The following is a 16542-nucleotide window of genomic DNA, read 5'->3' on the forward strand; positions in this document are numbered from 1 at the left end:
AAGTCTCCTGGGCGCATTTTCGAACCTGATACTGACTGCAGCAGTGTACTGGCTTTACCTGTGGACACGGGCAATGCCATCAGCAATGCGATACCCATATGACGAACCTTGACCTATTCGACGAGACTTCCGCGACTTCCTATACAACCTATGCCTCTTAGCGCTTCATTTCGCACACACTATCACATTTGGATGAGCAAGGATTGGAGAACTGGTGAAGAGCTGGCGGTTTGAACATGATACCCACCAGCGACTGGATTTTTACGCGTTATAATACATTCGTACACGAGTTCAAGCTTTTTACGGTGAAGTTCACGGTGAGGGAAAATATGTACGTGATTCAGCGTGTCAGGCTACTACGTCTAGGTATGTGGGCTGACAAGGCGCGTTCACATTACGTGAGAACGCGTTTACGGTTTACAGTTTACAGGTTACCGTTTATAGATTACGGTTACCAGGCTACGGTTTATACGTCACAGTTTACAGATTACAGTCAACAGATTACGGTTAACAGATTACAGTACCCAGATTACTACAACAGATTCCGGCAACGCTTACTTGACTACAAGCCGCCTTCATGCTCCTCAATAGGACTGTTCGCTAACACTCTTTCACTTACAAAAACCTAATTGGGAAGCGAGCTAGAACCAGCGACTACGCACGGCTCCAACAATCAATTACTTCACCCACCTGCAGCGGCGCCCTCTCAACCCCATCTCCTCACCACTTGAGAGATGCGCGTGCACGCGGGTATCAATTGGTCATGAAAGAATAGCGGATACGTGCGCCCGTCTCTACCACCAACAATCTCCGCCTTTGGACACGCCAAAGAGCAAAGAGCTACACGCTAACAAAAGACCGTTTGCACAATTGCCTTTTTTGGATCAGTTTGCTTAGACAACAGACATGCGTATCTACTCCCCCGACCACGACATGGATTTCGAATACGATCCGGACGGATCTTCCGCGCGCTTTGACGACCCGAACCTGCCCTCTTGTACCGCCTATGGTCCCGACTTATTTGGAGAATTGGTTGGTTACGAGATGTTAGAGGCTGAGGTGGTAGCTCCTTGGTCCTTAGGAGAGCTAGGTTACACGAACGACGCGCAACACGTGCACACGGATAGTCGCATCGAAAGCCAGCAACACCTATCGGATTACTACGCGTACAGTCCGCATACGAATACTTGGGAAGATGGCCTGCAGGACATTGAGACATTCGATTGGGCGAGCGATGAAGACAATGAGGTGAACGCTAGTGAGCTGTCAAACAAGAACCAGGGCGAGGAAGAGGTTGAAGCTACCAGTGTCGCCGATACTCAGTGCTTGGATGACCAATGTCAGAATGCTGGTCCCATCAATCGCGAAGCCCCAAATCTCTTTGAAAAGGTAGATTCGCCGACCACTCAACCCGAAACTCCTGTTCAAAAGCTGAGCAAAGCCCCACTGTCTGATGGAACCGCGATCGTTCTCACAGAATCCAAGACGAGCGCGGAACACATACACCCTACGTCGCCAGCCTCGAAGCTTAGCCCGGAATGCGAAAAGACGACTTCGCATACGAACACACTTTCACATGTTACCGAAAAAGTAGAATCTGGTCTACCAGCGAACGATGAGAAGCATGTCGAAGCCCTGGATCTCATGGATATCGACGACCTCACTATCGTTGCTGAAACCGAGCGCTTGAACATCGACTCTCAGATGCAAGATAACGTGGCTGCCGAAGAGGGGACTGTTGAAACTTGCCCTATACCAGTCCTCCATGATGCTGAAGGTAACATGCTTTCCGAGATGCAATCTTGTTCTGGCTCAGAAGATGACAAGGCTGCGGAGGCATCAACGATCAGCCTTGCACCGGCTCCTTCGAGACATGACAGTCTCGCAGTGCACAAATCAAACCTGGAAATCTCTTCACATGCCGACACAGCTTCCCCCAAGCCACCGAAGGGTGTGTCAATGCAGCCAAAATCGCACGTAACCTCAGATGGAGTACAACAGACGCCGCATAATCCTGGTGGTGACTACGATGAAGAAGCTATTCAAAGTGCTTTGGAAGCACTGAGCCGAATCCAGACGCAGAAAGATCCTATGGACAATGAAGAGCAGCTCCATAACGGCTCCGCGATGCAAATTGAACCTGCTACCGAACCTCTACCATTGCCGCCAAAAGCGCTTCCTGAAGCGCGAGACTCTCCGACACACCAGAGAGCTGATCAGGAGCCGGAAGTCAGGTCTGAACTTACAACTTCCGTTCTACCAGATTCTTCCATGCTCACTGATGGTGACTCGCTAAGCCCAAAATCGCCTGAGGCCCTCTCGCGTGTCCAAGAGGATGTCGAAGGGCCATGGCAAGCGCAGTTGCGGGATGCGGCCGCCGATTCACTGCCTAGCGTTCTCTCCGGATCTTTGCCCTCAAAGAATCGTGATCATAGCGATTCCTCGATTAGCAAACCTCCGGAGATCGCAGATGGAGAGGCATCGGTACTAGCAAGTCCATCATCTGCAGGTCCGACGTCAGAGCTGCAGTTGGAAAGCAATGTGGCCTTGCCGCCCCTGCCGTTCCCATCTGAAGACGAAGTACGTCATGAGAAACCTCAGATCTCGCTTGCTGAAGTGTCCGCGAATGAAGAGAACGCAGGCGCGGCGAAACTGGCTCATAGGTTGTCCAAGCCTCCCGTCCCATTCGACGTGGAGCCACATGCTGCGGGTGGAGACAACACCACTAGACGCGACGTCGATGATAATACCAGTGTGGCAGCGATTCCCGAAGAAGATCGAATGGAATATGTATCGTTTGCCTACAATCTGGACACTACCGAGGACCTCGATTCTACAACGGCAGTACCTGAACCAGAAACTCAGCCTAATCACCCCCATAAGCGATCGAAAGCGTCCAAGAACACAGCGAGCGTTTCCGAAAGTGATTCAGACGGTCCAGTCAAGAAAAAGCGGAAGGCTAATGTCGCTTCTCTTGCAAAGGCACGTGCTATCAAAGCTGCAAACAGGAAGACTAGCAAAGCTCCCAGAGACCAGGAAGACGAATCTACGCCATCGCTAGCTAAGGGTAGACGTGCTGCGGTCAAGTCGAAGAAAGAGGCTGTTCATGTGGATGTTACCAACGAAGAACCGGATCTATCGACCAAGCATGGAGGTGCACTGAAACATATCGGATCATCTGAAAAAGCACCCATAGTAGTTGAGTCTGACGATGCCATCATCAGTGCTCAGTCCGATCTGGGAGGCGACAGTGCGGATATGCAAGAGCACTACAGCGACGTCGAGAAACCGGCAACACCCAGCAAGCAAACACACGCTGCTAAGATCGTTCTAGGTACACCAATGTCGAGACCATCAGTCTCAAAACGTGAACTTCAGGACCTTACTTCGACCTCGTATAGACAGCACCCCTCAAAGGCAAAGCCTATATCACGCAAGCTATTTCCACTCCATAAGCCGAATGCTTTGGACGAACTCATGTCGAGCATGCCAGCTTCTGCAGACTCGCCGACTGTTCCGACAAGCGACGCTGACTCTGTTGGTCTGTTCGGAGACTTCGGCGTCCCTGATACCACTACCAAGGCACTCAAACGTCCTGCACCAAAGCCTAGGACTACTCCAGCGAAAGCCGCGAGGGCGAAGAACGGCCCAGCAACTTCAGGGCACATGAAGAAAACCCCCGCTACTCGTAGTACAAGGAAACGCAGTGCTTCGCCCAAGAAGGAGGAAAAGAGCAAGTCTAAGGACGAGGAGGAGTATATCCATTTTACGGAGCCTCGGATTGATACTAAAGGATCTAGCCCGGAAATCGACGTGCCCACACCCCCGAGGCCCCTCAAAAGGTCCACTAAGCAGAGCATCTTATATGAGCCTGAAGGTGACTATGATACTCACGAGGACAACGACGAAAACGAAGACGACGACGATGATTTTGAAGACGCGCAAGAAACCATCGAAGCGTCTGCCGACGACAGCGACACTCCCCCGCCATCCAAGATGCCAAAGCTCAAGAACAAGCCTCTGATGCTCGGTGGCCATACCATCCGCCAAACCAGGTCTCGCGCCACCACCACCCCAGCTCGCAGTGTCGCTTCCAAAGCCAGCCTCGCCAAGAACAAATTCGGATTCACGCCTCCTTTGACACGGCAGGCGAAGAAAGCTGCCACACCTGCCCCTGCACCAGCCAAACCTGCTCCGAAGGCTAAAGCGCCGGCGAAGTCCAAAGCGGCCCCCGAGCCGGTCAAGCAGCCTTCGGTACGTAAGACGCGCCAGGCGTCTGCGATGGAGGAAGAGGGTAAAGTCAAAAGCAAGAGGAAGCTTAGGAGCGGCGGTTGATGGGCTTGAGCGTCAAGTGGGTGTAGTGGAGTAGTGGAGTAGTCGAAGGGATTGGCCAGCTTTGGGTAATTGGATAATGAGATGCTCGTTTTGCCATTGGCTTGAGATGAGTGAGAGATGGATCGGATAGTGTACAGCGATTTTTCGCATGTACGTAGAAAAAACAAAAAGGCTGTCCTGGCACTCGACTTAGGAAGAAAACGAAATACCATGAATGTGGCCAAAGTTTATCCGAATGCACTCTTGAAATCACCTCATTGAAGGGAAACGCTGAACACCCAGGGCCTTCGCTGACTTTCGGTCACATACTTTCCATGTTCCCATCTGACGTAAGCTCAAGAAATATCTAACTTTCTCTATAAATGAGGTGGAACTGTGTCTATATGTATTACTATATTACTAACCAAGTCAATCGGACCTATGTCCGCTTCTACACCGACTTAGTGGTAAAGGAAAGGAAAGGAAACACAAAAGAAGAGATTTATCAACGACGGGAGAAAGACTTGTATATGCAATAGCGAAGTGCAAATGCGCGACGCGAGAAACGCCAGTGTAATGCTTTGCTTCCCACCCACTTCCCCATCAACAATGCACCAACAATGACAGAAAACTCGACAAATGGAACGACAACGAGAGAGAAGCGACAAAAGTGGGAAACCTGATCCTAGACTCCAATATCCAAGTTCTAAGACTCGCCATGAACATCGCGGCACTCACGCCGCTCCTACGCAGCTGAGTAGCCGATGCGGTCGAAGTTTAATTACTGCAGTGAATGTTAGTATGGGGTTCCATATAGCGGTAAAAGAGAGTCGACTTACTAAATCTCCAACGGCGCGATCTGATCGACATTGTACAACCACCCACCACCCCTCTCCTCACTCTCCAACCAATCATATGGCCAAAGTACGATATGGCCCTGGACCAACTCGAGCAGCCGCTTCGCATCTTCCTTGTCAAGCATGATATCCGCATCTGTAGCGTTGAACTGCCTGTTCGATGACTTCGTGGTAGCGCGGCGACGGGAACGCTTGGTGTTAGAGCGATTGGGCGTGTTGTTACAGTTCTGGTTCTGGGGCAGCGCGTTGGGGTGGATAGGCGGCTCGGAGATGGTAACGCGTTGGGAGCGTTCGCGGTTAGAGTGGGATGTTGGAGGTGGGTTTTGCGAGTGCGATGCGAAGTCGGTGTGTGCGCTCTCGTTGGGGACGGGTGGTGGAGCGGGGAAGGTGAAGGTCTTCTCTGGAGGAGCGGGGTTCATGGGGGAGACTACGGCGTCGTCGGCGGGCTCGGGGGCTAGCTTCTCATTCAGCGCTGTGCCGGATGCGGTGTCCAGATGTAGGCCGCGCGTGGCAGGGGGAGGCGGGCTTTGGGACTGTACGCGCTTCTCTTGGTCATCGGCCCATTGCTCTACACCGCCCATACTCGAGTGATGGGTTGTTCCATGGACGTTCTCGCCGTTGACTCTGTCCGAGTTGTTCGTCATCTTCTCCGTGAGCTTCTCGCCTAGAGCGCCAACCTGCTTGCCGACAGTACCAGCAGTCGAGGTGAACTTGCTCGTGAGACCAGTACCGGGCGGGCCAGTCGTACCCGGGGCATCCTGCTGCTTGTGCATCTGGCTCTTGTCTCCGCCCTGGGATTTGGTGAAACGTTCCGAGAATGCAGCGTACTCCTGGTATTCCTTCCATGTTCGGACTTCGTTGTCAGGCATGCAGCGGAAGACTTGGCGGAAGAGCTTGGTGTTGTTCTCTGCAATTTGATGCCAAGTGTCGAGGAAGAAGGTGTCGTTGATAGGATCGCGCATGCAGTCCTCGGTCACAACAGGTCGGCGCATTTCCGAGAGAAGAGGGTTGATGACGGAAGAGGAACCCTGGCTAAAGGTTCGTTGTAGAGCAGGCGGACCGCCAATATCTGTATCATCCGAAATTGGCAACGCAGGCAACTGGCTGAGCTGTGTCAAGCCCAGCTTGAACGTGTCCATGCGAGGTAGCTTGGGAGGTGGGAGACCAGCATAGCCAGTTCCGTCAGTTTGTGCGCTAATGTTGCTGGCCCTGGTGCCGGTAGTACCACTGCGCTTGCGGGTCTTGAGTGTCGCGCTCTTCCTGGGCACGGCTGCAGCACCTTCAGCCGCAATGTCCGTGACGAGTTTCTCATGACCATGCTCGTCGATGTATGAGTCCCTGGCTTGCGTGATGATCGGTCGCAACTGCTCGACCTCCAGCATATGATCAACGCCCTCGCCACGAACATCTTTGCTATGTGCCGTGTTGTGTTGCACACGAGAATCCGCCGATGGCTTCTTGGTGCTTTGCAGATGGGGGTTTTGATCCTGCGCCCAGTCGAAGTCATGATTGAAGCTGTGCAGCTTCTCGGCCTTCTGTATGAGCTCATCCTGCATCTTGTAGTTGTTCTCTTCCAACTTCTGTTCAGTCGCACGCTGAGCTGTTGGTGATCCTGGGCCAGAGGACTCTGTCTGGAAACCGACACTATCGGCATCATCGGACATCTGGCTGAGCATCTCCTCCTCAGAGATGCAGTCGACATCTACACCCAAATGCTCCCGCATGAGGCGCATACGCAACGTGTGCGGGAACTTGCCCACCTTGTATGGCTGACCGCCCATGTACGAATCAAGTAGCTCAGTATCGCGGATGACAGCAGCTATCTCGGAGTCTCGTGATCCCAACATAGAACGCTCGTTGATGTTTGCAGATCCGATGATGGCAACTCGGTCATCGACTACCATGATCTTCGCGTGGATGTACAACTGCTCTGTGACCAGCATCTTGTTCGGGCCAACCTCGCCCCACGATCGGAGTGCGTAGAAGTTGATGTAATCTTCAGGTTCAATGCCGGCAGCTCGCAAGCGTCCGAAAATGGAGCCTTCACCACGGCAAATGCTGTGGTATTGACATGTCATGATGAGACGGACACTGCTGCCTTCTTGTTCGTCGACGGTGTTCTGGTATCCGGGCATCAGCGGAAGCATGATGCATGCTCTCCAGTCTTCGTCGTTGGCGTGGGCACGCTTGATACGGTCGACGATCGCATCGTTAATCTTGTTCTCAATCTTCGTTCCCAGCACTTCGCCGCTACTGATGTAGAACTGGTTCTCGATGTACACGAAATGCTCGGATGTGGCAATCATCTGCACGTATGCGTTCATAATACTGTGCTCAACCTTGTTGGGTGTACCCAAGGACCAGGCACAAGCGGAACGTAGGATCTGTACTTCGCAAGTTCCATCAAGCCCAAGAGCTTCTATATCGGCGGGGTTGAAGTCAGGCGGAGGGAGGAGGAAGGGTGTCGGTCGCGAAGGCTTGCGTTGGCGAAGGAGGTAATTCCATCGCTGTACGAAATGACGGGTCAAGTCACGAGCGGGTTGACCCACGATCTGCATTCCGACGTCGTGCCACGGCATCCTCGGGACTCTCGATCGGTCGTACATCTCCTCGTAGGGTTTGTCGAGAGCGAAGAAGTCTTGCACACGGGGGTTGGAGTAGTCCTTGCCCGGCCATAGCTGGCAGTGGTCAGCGTCCTTGGGTGTATCATCGAGCTCGAAACCTGTGGGCTTGTCGTCAACGACGACGTGTTGTGGTGTGTCCCAGCGACCAAAACACAGGTCAACGCCTCCGCAGAAAGCTACAGTGTGATCAATGACGCAGATCTTCTCGTGATGGGACCAGAAGAATGTGTTCTGGCGGATTTGGTTCGGCGATCGTTGGACGAAGATGTTTGGATGGAGATCTAGCAGAGAGAACTTGGAGTACTCGGAGTCGATAGGAATAGCAGCACCGATATTGCGATACATAATCACAAAGATCTTGACACCTTCCTGTGCTTTGCGTTGGAGTAGTCTGTCGAGTCTCCATTTCTGACTGATAGCAGCTGGACGACGCAAGTAAAGCTCTGGGCTGAGCCACCAGTCGTGAATGTAGATGACGTCGCGCGCCATGCTGATAGCTCGCGACACATTCCACATGTAGTCGCGACCGTCTACAAGCCATTGAGCGTAGATCTTCTTGCGCACTGGAGCGAAGCTGTCGAACCGCTGGCGTTGAGACCACAATGTGTTTTGTGACATGAAGTTGATGGACTCCTCGAACTGATGCAGCATCCGCTCGTTACGAGCAAGCAGCTTCATCTTGCGTTCAGCGTTGACGAGCTTGAGCTGGTGATGACCTGTTGCAGACGCCTTCGCTTCGCTTGCTAGATCTCTAGCTTTCTTATCTCGTATCCTGGCAGATTTGGTATCGAGATGGAAGTCAGCATCGACCAAGAAGACATCGTAGACGTTCATTTCCTCAGGCGAATCTACACAGACGACATAGCTGTGTCTTACTAGGAACCACTTGGGCCAGTGGCGGTTCATCATGGCGATCTTGGTCCAGCCTTTCCTGTTGTCAACGCCTTTGGAGGATTTGATCATCATGTAGCCTTCCTTGCCATGGTAGCCGCCCTCAGCCGCTAGGCGGACACCCAGAGCAGATAGCTCGAGGAACTTGCACAGGCGGTTGCTGTCAGGACGGAAGATGAGGTAGGTCATGAGACCTCGCAGATATTGTTCCAACTTCTTCCGTTGGCGTTCATGATGATTCTGTTTCGCCTGTAGGGGTTGACCGGCGGCGCCAGCAAAGCTGCCCTGTCTCGCTACAAGGGCACCGACAGCACCCTGAGCTTGGGAACCACTTACGCTTGACTGTCTGCGACCTAAGAATGACGACTTGCCTCGCTTGGGTCTGTTAGGGCGTTCGGTAGCGCTTGCATCGCCTTCTGGTCCGCTGGCTCCTGCTGCAGCCTCTTCTTCCTCTTCCTCACCTTCGTCATCAAGGATGCCGTAGCCTCGAAGACCTCTGAGATAGGGCAGTACACTTCTAGGGAAGCGTGGAAGTTTTGTGCGTGGGTCTTCTTTCTCTTCCTCCTTCTCGGTCTCGCCGTCCTTGGATGTCTTGTCTTTTAGTTCTCGCATACGGTTAGCCGGTCGACTACGGAAAGCGTCTTGCTTCTCCTGAACTTTGAACTTGAGATGCAGATTGGCAAAATCAGCAACACTCCTGTAGACAACCCACTTCATCCTGGTCAGGCCGCTGCCGTATTCCAGCTCTATGCGCAAAGCAGTATGCCGATCGCCCTCCTTCTTTGCGGGGCGGTCTGTGTCGGTGATGGTAACCTTGAGCTGCTCGAGAAGGACGGGAATACGCCTGTGGCCGTGCTCGTCGCGTTGGAACATACTGGCGAAGAACAAGGCTGCGGGTGCACCGGCAAGCAGTTCAGCCATCAGCTCAGCCGACTTTGCGTGGTCGATTTGGCGTTCGGCCTTTTGTCGGTTGCCGAGCAGCTTGAGGCTGTTCTTGATGGACTTCCACTTCTGCGCACTCAGACTTGACGTCCGCTCGCTACGCATCCGCCATGGTGAGGGCTGTGTGTCGCCCGCAGCACCTCTGAAAGTAGTCAAGCTTCGCAAGTTGCCGGTAGGACGATTCTGGTGACCCTCTTCCTCGCCGTTGGGGTCGTGCCTTCGCAGACCTCCGTACGAAAGCCCCCTCGCACTGTGTAATCCGCGTGTCCATGCGCTCTCTTTTGCGATGCGCGAGCGGCCCTCGTCCTCTGAGTAACCCTGCCGCTCGTTCTCGGGTATGTCATCCATGGTGGAGCGGCGTAGGAAGCCCGGGCGGGTCGATGTGGGCGTCATGGTGGGTGAGTCACGCGAAAAGAAGCCGCCTGTTGTCTGCTTGGGCGTGGTAGGGGCCGTCTGGGTGCCTTCGCCCTCGCCGTCGAACCAACGCCGGCTGCTCTTCCGCCTCTTTTGTCTCGGTCTTCTTGAAGCACCCTCGCCAGCGCTAGACTCGCCATCAGCATCGGCCTCGCTGTCGTGTCCCTCGAATCGCGGCTCGTCGTGCTCGGATGTGGGCGAAAGCTGGCCATGGGGTGAGCCTTCATGGCCTGAGCTCCCTCCCAATGCACTCAGGCTCCTGCCGTGTCCTTGCATGGGCGCTGCCAGTGCCCTCAGCTTGCCCATGAGCGACGAGCTCTGTCCACTCCGCTCCTTGCCCTTTCCTTCGCCGTCATCGACCTCCCATGACTGCTGCCGCGAGTTGGCGGCAGGCGGATCGGATGTGAATGTGGCGGAGCGGGCGAACTGGACGCTCTTGCGCTCTCGGGGTGCATCGGAGAGTTCGCCCTCGGTAGGGTGTCGGGACATGGGCGCAAAGGGCGGGTAGTAGGAGCTGGTGGACCCATTGGACATGTGCGAGGAGGGCTTCGGGGCGCGGAGGGGAGCCTCAGCGGATTCGACAGGCACGGGGATGCTACCCCCGTTGGCGTTCGCTGGGACATGGAAGGGAAATTCGCCGGCTTCTTTGCTGGAGATGGGCGAGCCGGTCGGGGCAGAGCGCATGATCTTGGGGGCGCCGTCCGAGGGCGAGGGGTTGTGTATGTCTTGCGTCTCATTCCTGGGCTGTCCCAAGCTAAGCGGCGATAGCAGTCGGCCGGACTCGTCTGTCCTTCCTGATACTGCGGGCGATCGTGAGCGCGGGCTGCGCGTCGTGGGTGAGCCCCCGGTCTTGTTGGAGCCAACCATGATGACGACACGGAAGAGGCAGTAAGTGTCGGTGGGCGTCTTCTCACGGCGAGGTCGCGTGGGGGTGTGGTTGCTCGGCTTCTAGGGCGTTATACAGCCATGGTAGCCAGGAAACCTGCTGCTGCCGTCACTCGTCACGGTGGATTGATGGAATGCTGCCCCAGGTGGAGTAAGTGGCAGTATACTCGCAGTGACAGGTCTATGTCATGGATAGGCGAGAGAAAGAGACACGCGGCGCAGCTGATCAGTATACGTCGTGCTGGGTCCTTGCGCGGTTCGAGTAATCTCCCAGGTGCTTTCCCCGGTGAACTGTCTGGTTCCAAGGTCGCGCTAATGACTTTGGCGTCAGGGGCCCTCTCCGCCTTGCTGACCGCCTGCACCGCGTCGATGCTCCACACCACAGATATGTACGATGCAGCGCCCTGCAGCACGCGCCAAATATCGCGTTCTCCATGTTTATAATATCGCATTCACATGCAACGCCCGCTTCTGTGCCAAAAAGACTCGATGATATCGCCGCCGTCTCTGTGCGGCGTGGCTGCACCCCGCACTGTACTCCCAATCATTACGAGCATACCGAATCCACCACACGTATACATAAAGGAAAGACCCTTTGTACCGCTGTATAATCACGCTATGCATCCATATGCCATGGCCAGCACATCGCCCAGTGCCACCTGTGAAGCTTGTCACACGATGATGTAGTTCTGCCGTCGACAGCAGCCTCGGTCGGCGATCCCCTGCCCCTCCGCATGCCCATGTTCCAAGATACACCAGACGAATAGCTCCATATTCTTTTCCCTAGGCTTGCTAATCGCTCAAACCTATATCGATATCCTCACTATTCTTAGACCTTACCAGCCAACATGGCAGCGACCACGAACCCCCTCCACGGGACGCAAAACTCGTCCGACCTCCCCGTCTCCTCCCGCACCATCACAATCGCCGGCATCCTCGTTGACGTCCATGGCCTCGACCAACTCCCTCCTTCCCCATCATCAGTCGCCTGCCTATGGCTCCTCAATCCGCGATTGCAGACGAAAGAGACCATGGCTCCCATAGCCAGACGCGTCATCTCTACCTGGAACAAGCGCATACAAGACGGCCGGGCCGGCAAGAACCCTAAGGGCTTAATCGCTGCTGCGTTCGATCAACGTAACCACGGATCGCGCAAGGTGGACGATTTACACAATCAAGCCTGGAGAGAAGGAAACGAGACGCATGCCCAAGACATGTTTGGATGCTTCCACGGCACCGCGACCGACACCTCCCAACTCATCAACCATCTCGAATCCTACATCTTTACCGCCAAGGATAGCCCGAAGATCGAACAACACTTTGCCCTTGGTATCTCGCTGGGTGGACATGCGACATGGCATTGCTTGCTAGGTGACCCCCGCATCACCGCTGGCGTAGTCGGCATCGGCTGTCCAGACTACACGCGCTTGTTGACTGATCGCGCGCGCCTATCCAAGAGAAAGACATACACGGAAACAACACCACCTGGAAGCGCATTCCTCGGATCCCCCGACTTCCCACAAGCGCTACAGGACGCCATTGCCCAGTATGACCCTGCCGGTCTGCTGCTACTGGGCATGTTCAATCCGCTAGGAAACGACACCCAGCCCGATCAAGAACAACTATCTAGAATGAAGGCCCTGATGAAGGAAAGACTTCAGGGCAAGCGCATCCTGAACCTCAGTGGACAGGCAGATAAGCTCGTTCCCTACTCGGCTGGTGAGCCGTTCTACAAAATCTTCAAACAGGTACTAGCAGAAGACCCAAGTCTTGACATTACCTTCGAAGATGTGTTATTCGAGGGCGTAGAACACGCTTTTCCTAAACCAATGGCAGACAAAGCAGCGGACTGGTTATGTGACATTTTGGCCAAGGACGATGGACCTATGTCAAGTAAGATATAGTGAAGCGCACAGCAATCGCAATCAACTGAAGTTTCAAACGCATCAGCATGACGGCAAGGCAGTGTTCATTCGCATATCTTGTTACTTTCCTTCATTTCCGACTTCTTTTCTTGTTACTACCAAAAGAACTGACCATCTTGCTTCCATGTCCACCTCCGCTCGACGTACCATGCGCAATCTGCGAAACCGCCAAGCCCCAGAACACAGAATCCCGCGCTACCACGCCTTCTCCACCCCCGAAGAGCAAGCAGCATGCATCGATGACATAGCCCCCTCTCCCGCCATCCTCCCTTACGCCGTGAACAGCTCGCCCACGTTGACTGAGTTATCTTTAGCCCGGGAGATAATCATTAGGCCCCTGGAAGAAGACGGAGATGTCTACTACCCAGAAACTTCAAACATCCAGCAGAAAACAGCGGAAGAACACATTCTTGAGCGCATTGGCAGATTAATCGCCATGTTCACATTGTACAACCTAGCCAGGTCGTGTGATGAGATTAAAGAAGATGATTGGGAAGAGTACATCACACCTTACGAAGAAGGCGATCTGGAGATGCTGGAGCGAGTTTGTCCAAAGCAATGGTGGGACGAGGAGATCAGAAAATCATGGCCGAATCTCATCGTTTTTGCGCGGCGGGCAAGGAAAGTCTTCGATAAGAACTGATGGCATCGTGTAGTCCACTCATACTAGAGTAAACCTCTCCACCAACCCCCCATCACCCATCCACTCACACACACCCAAATCCCTCGCTGAAAAAGGAACTTTACCCAACCTCTCATACACATTCCCCTCCCTCCCCTCCACTCTCGCCACAATAATCGCATGATAACTTGCCTCTCTTTCCATCTCCACAGGCCGAACATGCTTCCACAGTATCGCGACCCACAACTCCCTGCCCCTCGCTCTCTCCGTATGAGTCGGCGTGTCGAAACAAGTATACGTAGGCTGCATGTCCCCCTCCAACTTCTCCTTCATCTGTGCTACAGCACCCTTCTGCCGATTCGGAAATACGTCGCCTTCGCCTTCTCTCTGTTCGGCCGCAGGGTATAAGCGTTCCAGCGGCGCGCTGATGTCTAGCCATCCGTCGGTCACTTCCCCGAAAGGGTTTTCTTCGCTCTTCAACGTAACGTTCACATCGTGGATCTTAGCCAGTGCCGTCCACTCCCCCTTGTCCCACCCCACACCCGAATTCGGGCTGAAGAGACCAAACGGCCCGTCGATGGCGGCCCAGGACCAACTTGGTGCGCGGTATACAGCCGGTGCGGTTGTCGTGCCGACAGCTTGCCAGATGAGATCCTGAAGTAGGGTTGTGGACCAGTGTCCCGCGAGGTAGGTGGTTGGAGAAGGGAGCAAGGAAGCGTAGGTGCGTGCGAGACCAGAGAGGGCAGGCAGTTTATCCGAAGGTTTGGTTAGAGAACGGCGGGAGTAGGCGTCTAGAACTGCGTTCCAATGCAGCGTGGGGTTGTCTGGGATAGGTTTATCCGGAGAGGAAGGATGCGTGTGGGATGGGAATGTGCGCGAAGTAGTTGGGAAAAGAGTATCCACTCGCCCTGGCAGGTAGAAACCCTGCTCACTAAGAAAAGAACAATAACACTCGAAGAAAATCTGCTCGGTGCCGAAATGCAGTACACGCGGTGCGAGCCAGCGTTCCTGCAACGCCCAGCCGCGTTGGCTCAGTGGTTCGTTCTTCAGCATTGCGTTGTTTCCGGCCCAGGAGGGTTTCGCGGCTGTTTCGCGGGAAGAGGAGAAGGCGTAGAGGGTTCCTTTGATATCCTCTGTGGATTCGTATGAGAAAGGGGAGTAGATGGGTGCGGGGCGGTTGTCCGAGAAGATGGAAAGGCCGGATGTGGAGGATGGAGAACCGGTTGCGGAGAGCATGATGTAGGCGTTCGAGTAGACGGAGGCCATGCGCGATGTTTCGCGCGACCAGTCTTCTGAGTCGTCTTGGCAGATACTGGGGTTTTTAATGTTAGTGTTTGGTGTCATGAGTAGGATGGGTGAGGCCGGCTCACCAAAGAGAGTCGATCCATACGTATCCGATACCCATTTCTCGCGCTATGAGAATGGCATCTTGGAATGTCTTTGGAAGTGCCTCGACGTCGATGCCCTTCTTGTTGGCTTCGATGTTGATTCGCGTGGTTGCGAACGGGCTTGACTCGCCCCAGACATAACTCAGTGCTGCGTAGCGTCCCAGCTCTTCCCCTGTGGGCTCATAAAGAGCTACTCTGTGCGGCGTTGACCCTCGTATATCCAAGACTCGAGCTGGAAGCGGTGCCGCATCGACATGACAGCGCCGATCCGTTCGTTGTTTATCGCAATTACGTACCCAGTTCAGGGCATGTGCAAGTGTATGCGGAGATGAGGAGAGTGTCTTTCGACCTCGAACGACAGCGGCCAACGGATCGACGTCTACAACACCGTTAGTCGAAGCAACAGCTTCACCAAATCTCTTTAACACTTACAATCAGCACACAACCCCACCGCAGCAACAACCCAGATCTGGTACCAGCGCTCTGTATCGACAGATACCACCATGAAACCCCCAGTGTCATTCACGCCCCTAACGAGACACATCTTCCAATCTGGTCCCCCACTACGCTCTTCACGAATACCGGGTTCCTTCTTCGCCTCACTATGTTCAGGTCGAAATTGTGCGACATCGCGCTGTACGGTTTTGCAGATTGCGCAATCGACTGCGGCGGCTTCGAGGTCTTCGATACTCTGGTGGAAAGGTAGTCCGATGGGTTCTTGATCTTGTGGAAGGTCTTGCTTGTTCTTCCAGAGATCCCTGAGAGGTTGGCTCATTATCTTGACTAGGCACGGGTAGTCGCGTCGAGTGACAGCGTGAATTCTGTAATCGGGTGACAGTTTAGGGATGTCCAGGACGTCGAGCGACTGGCAAAGATTGCATAATGGCATGTTGACTTCTTCGTCACTGTAGAGCTTTTATGTGTGGGTAGTCGTGGTGATAGCCCAAGTTGCACATCTGAGTGCTATGAAGATTCAGCATTGTTGTTCTCTCTGTCGTCATCCTCGCCAGGCAGCCGTGGTGGCGAACATAGATTGAAAGGGCGCTGCACGTGTGCTGGGTTACTTTTGCATGCCGTTATGATTGGATACAATCGCCTGGTATTTCTTGGGGAAGAACTCTATAGGTGCATTTAAAGTGTGAGCGTAGCGGGTTGTGTATACATGTGGGAACGATCGGCCGATGGGCATGGTCCTTCCAACGTTGGCGTGCTACCCAAACATACCAGATATTCTGCTACAATACGCCAGGCATGACTTAGGTATTTACGTAGATGTATTACAATTCCTTCTCCTAAGTTAGACGCCGAACTCGCAAAGGCCGAAGACCAACACGTGACTGCAACACTTTAACAAGAGTATGTAATAAGAAATCGTAGGAACTCAACTATCTGATTGACAATATATTTGAGTCAAAAACTGGTGTTGGTAGGAGAATGGGATGGGCTGACTGCGGGGTCAAGATGCAATTCTTTCACGACTTCTCGCCCTTCCTCCCCCATTATGTGCTTCTCACCACAGCCTTGAAACAGCAGTTCGCCCACGAAAGCTTCACAAAATACATTCGACAAGTACGCGTTTCTCCTTGTGCCTGGTTCCAAGTGCGCACTCCTTCATGCACTCTTCAATCTTGCAATGAAGTCGAACGCTAAGTGAAGCAACCACTCACCCCGAAGCTCGAC

General features: G+C 53.8%; 4 protein-coding genes across 4 annotated transcripts; 2 read left to right on the forward strand and 2 right to left on the reverse strand.

Moving 5' to 3' along the window:
- Window positions 1–906: 906 nt before the first annotated feature.
- On the forward strand, window positions 907–4335 carry J4E93_006016 (uncharacterized protein; the record flags this gene model as incomplete). Its single annotated transcript, XM_049343934.1, has 1 exon — window positions 907–4335. The coding sequence occupies one exon, from the start codon at window positions 907–909 to the stop codon at window positions 4333–4335; it is 3429 nt and encodes a 1142-aa protein (XP_049199167.1).
- An 817-nt stretch (window positions 4336–5152) lies between these two features.
- On the reverse strand, window positions 5153–10909 carry J4E93_006017 (uncharacterized protein; the record flags this gene model as incomplete). Its single annotated transcript, XM_049343935.1, has 1 exon — window positions 5153–10909. One exon carries the CDS (start codon window positions 10907–10909, stop codon window positions 5153–5155), a length of 5757 nt encoding a protein of 1918 aa, XP_049199168.1.
- An 866-nt stretch (window positions 10910–11775) lies between these two features.
- J4E93_006018 (uncharacterized protein) lies at window positions 11776–12831 on the forward strand (the record flags this gene model as incomplete). The annotated part of the gene is made up of 1 exon (XM_049343936.1): window positions 11776–12831. One exon carries the CDS (start codon window positions 11776–11778, stop codon window positions 12829–12831), a length of 1056 nt encoding a protein of 351 aa, XP_049199169.1.
- Window positions 12832–13513: 682 nt separating this feature from the next.
- On the reverse strand, window positions 13514–15637 carry J4E93_006019 (uncharacterized protein; the record flags this gene model as incomplete). The annotated part of the gene is made up of 4 exons (XM_049343937.1): window positions 13514–14265; window positions 14425–14786; window positions 14845–15241; window positions 15295–15637. The coding sequence occupies 4 exons, from the start codon at window positions 15635–15637 to the stop codon at window positions 13514–13516; spliced, it is 1854 nt and encodes a 617-aa protein (XP_049199170.1).
- Between the last annotated feature and the right edge of the window lie 905 nt (window positions 15638–16542).

Source organism: Alternaria ventricosa, assembly GCF_023758065.1.
Source record: "Alternaria ventricosa strain BMP 2768 chromosome Unknown scaffold_9, whole genome shotgun sequence".
Classification (NCBI taxonomy): domain Eukaryota; kingdom Fungi; phylum Ascomycota; class Dothideomycetes; order Pleosporales; family Pleosporaceae; genus Alternaria; species Alternaria ventricosa.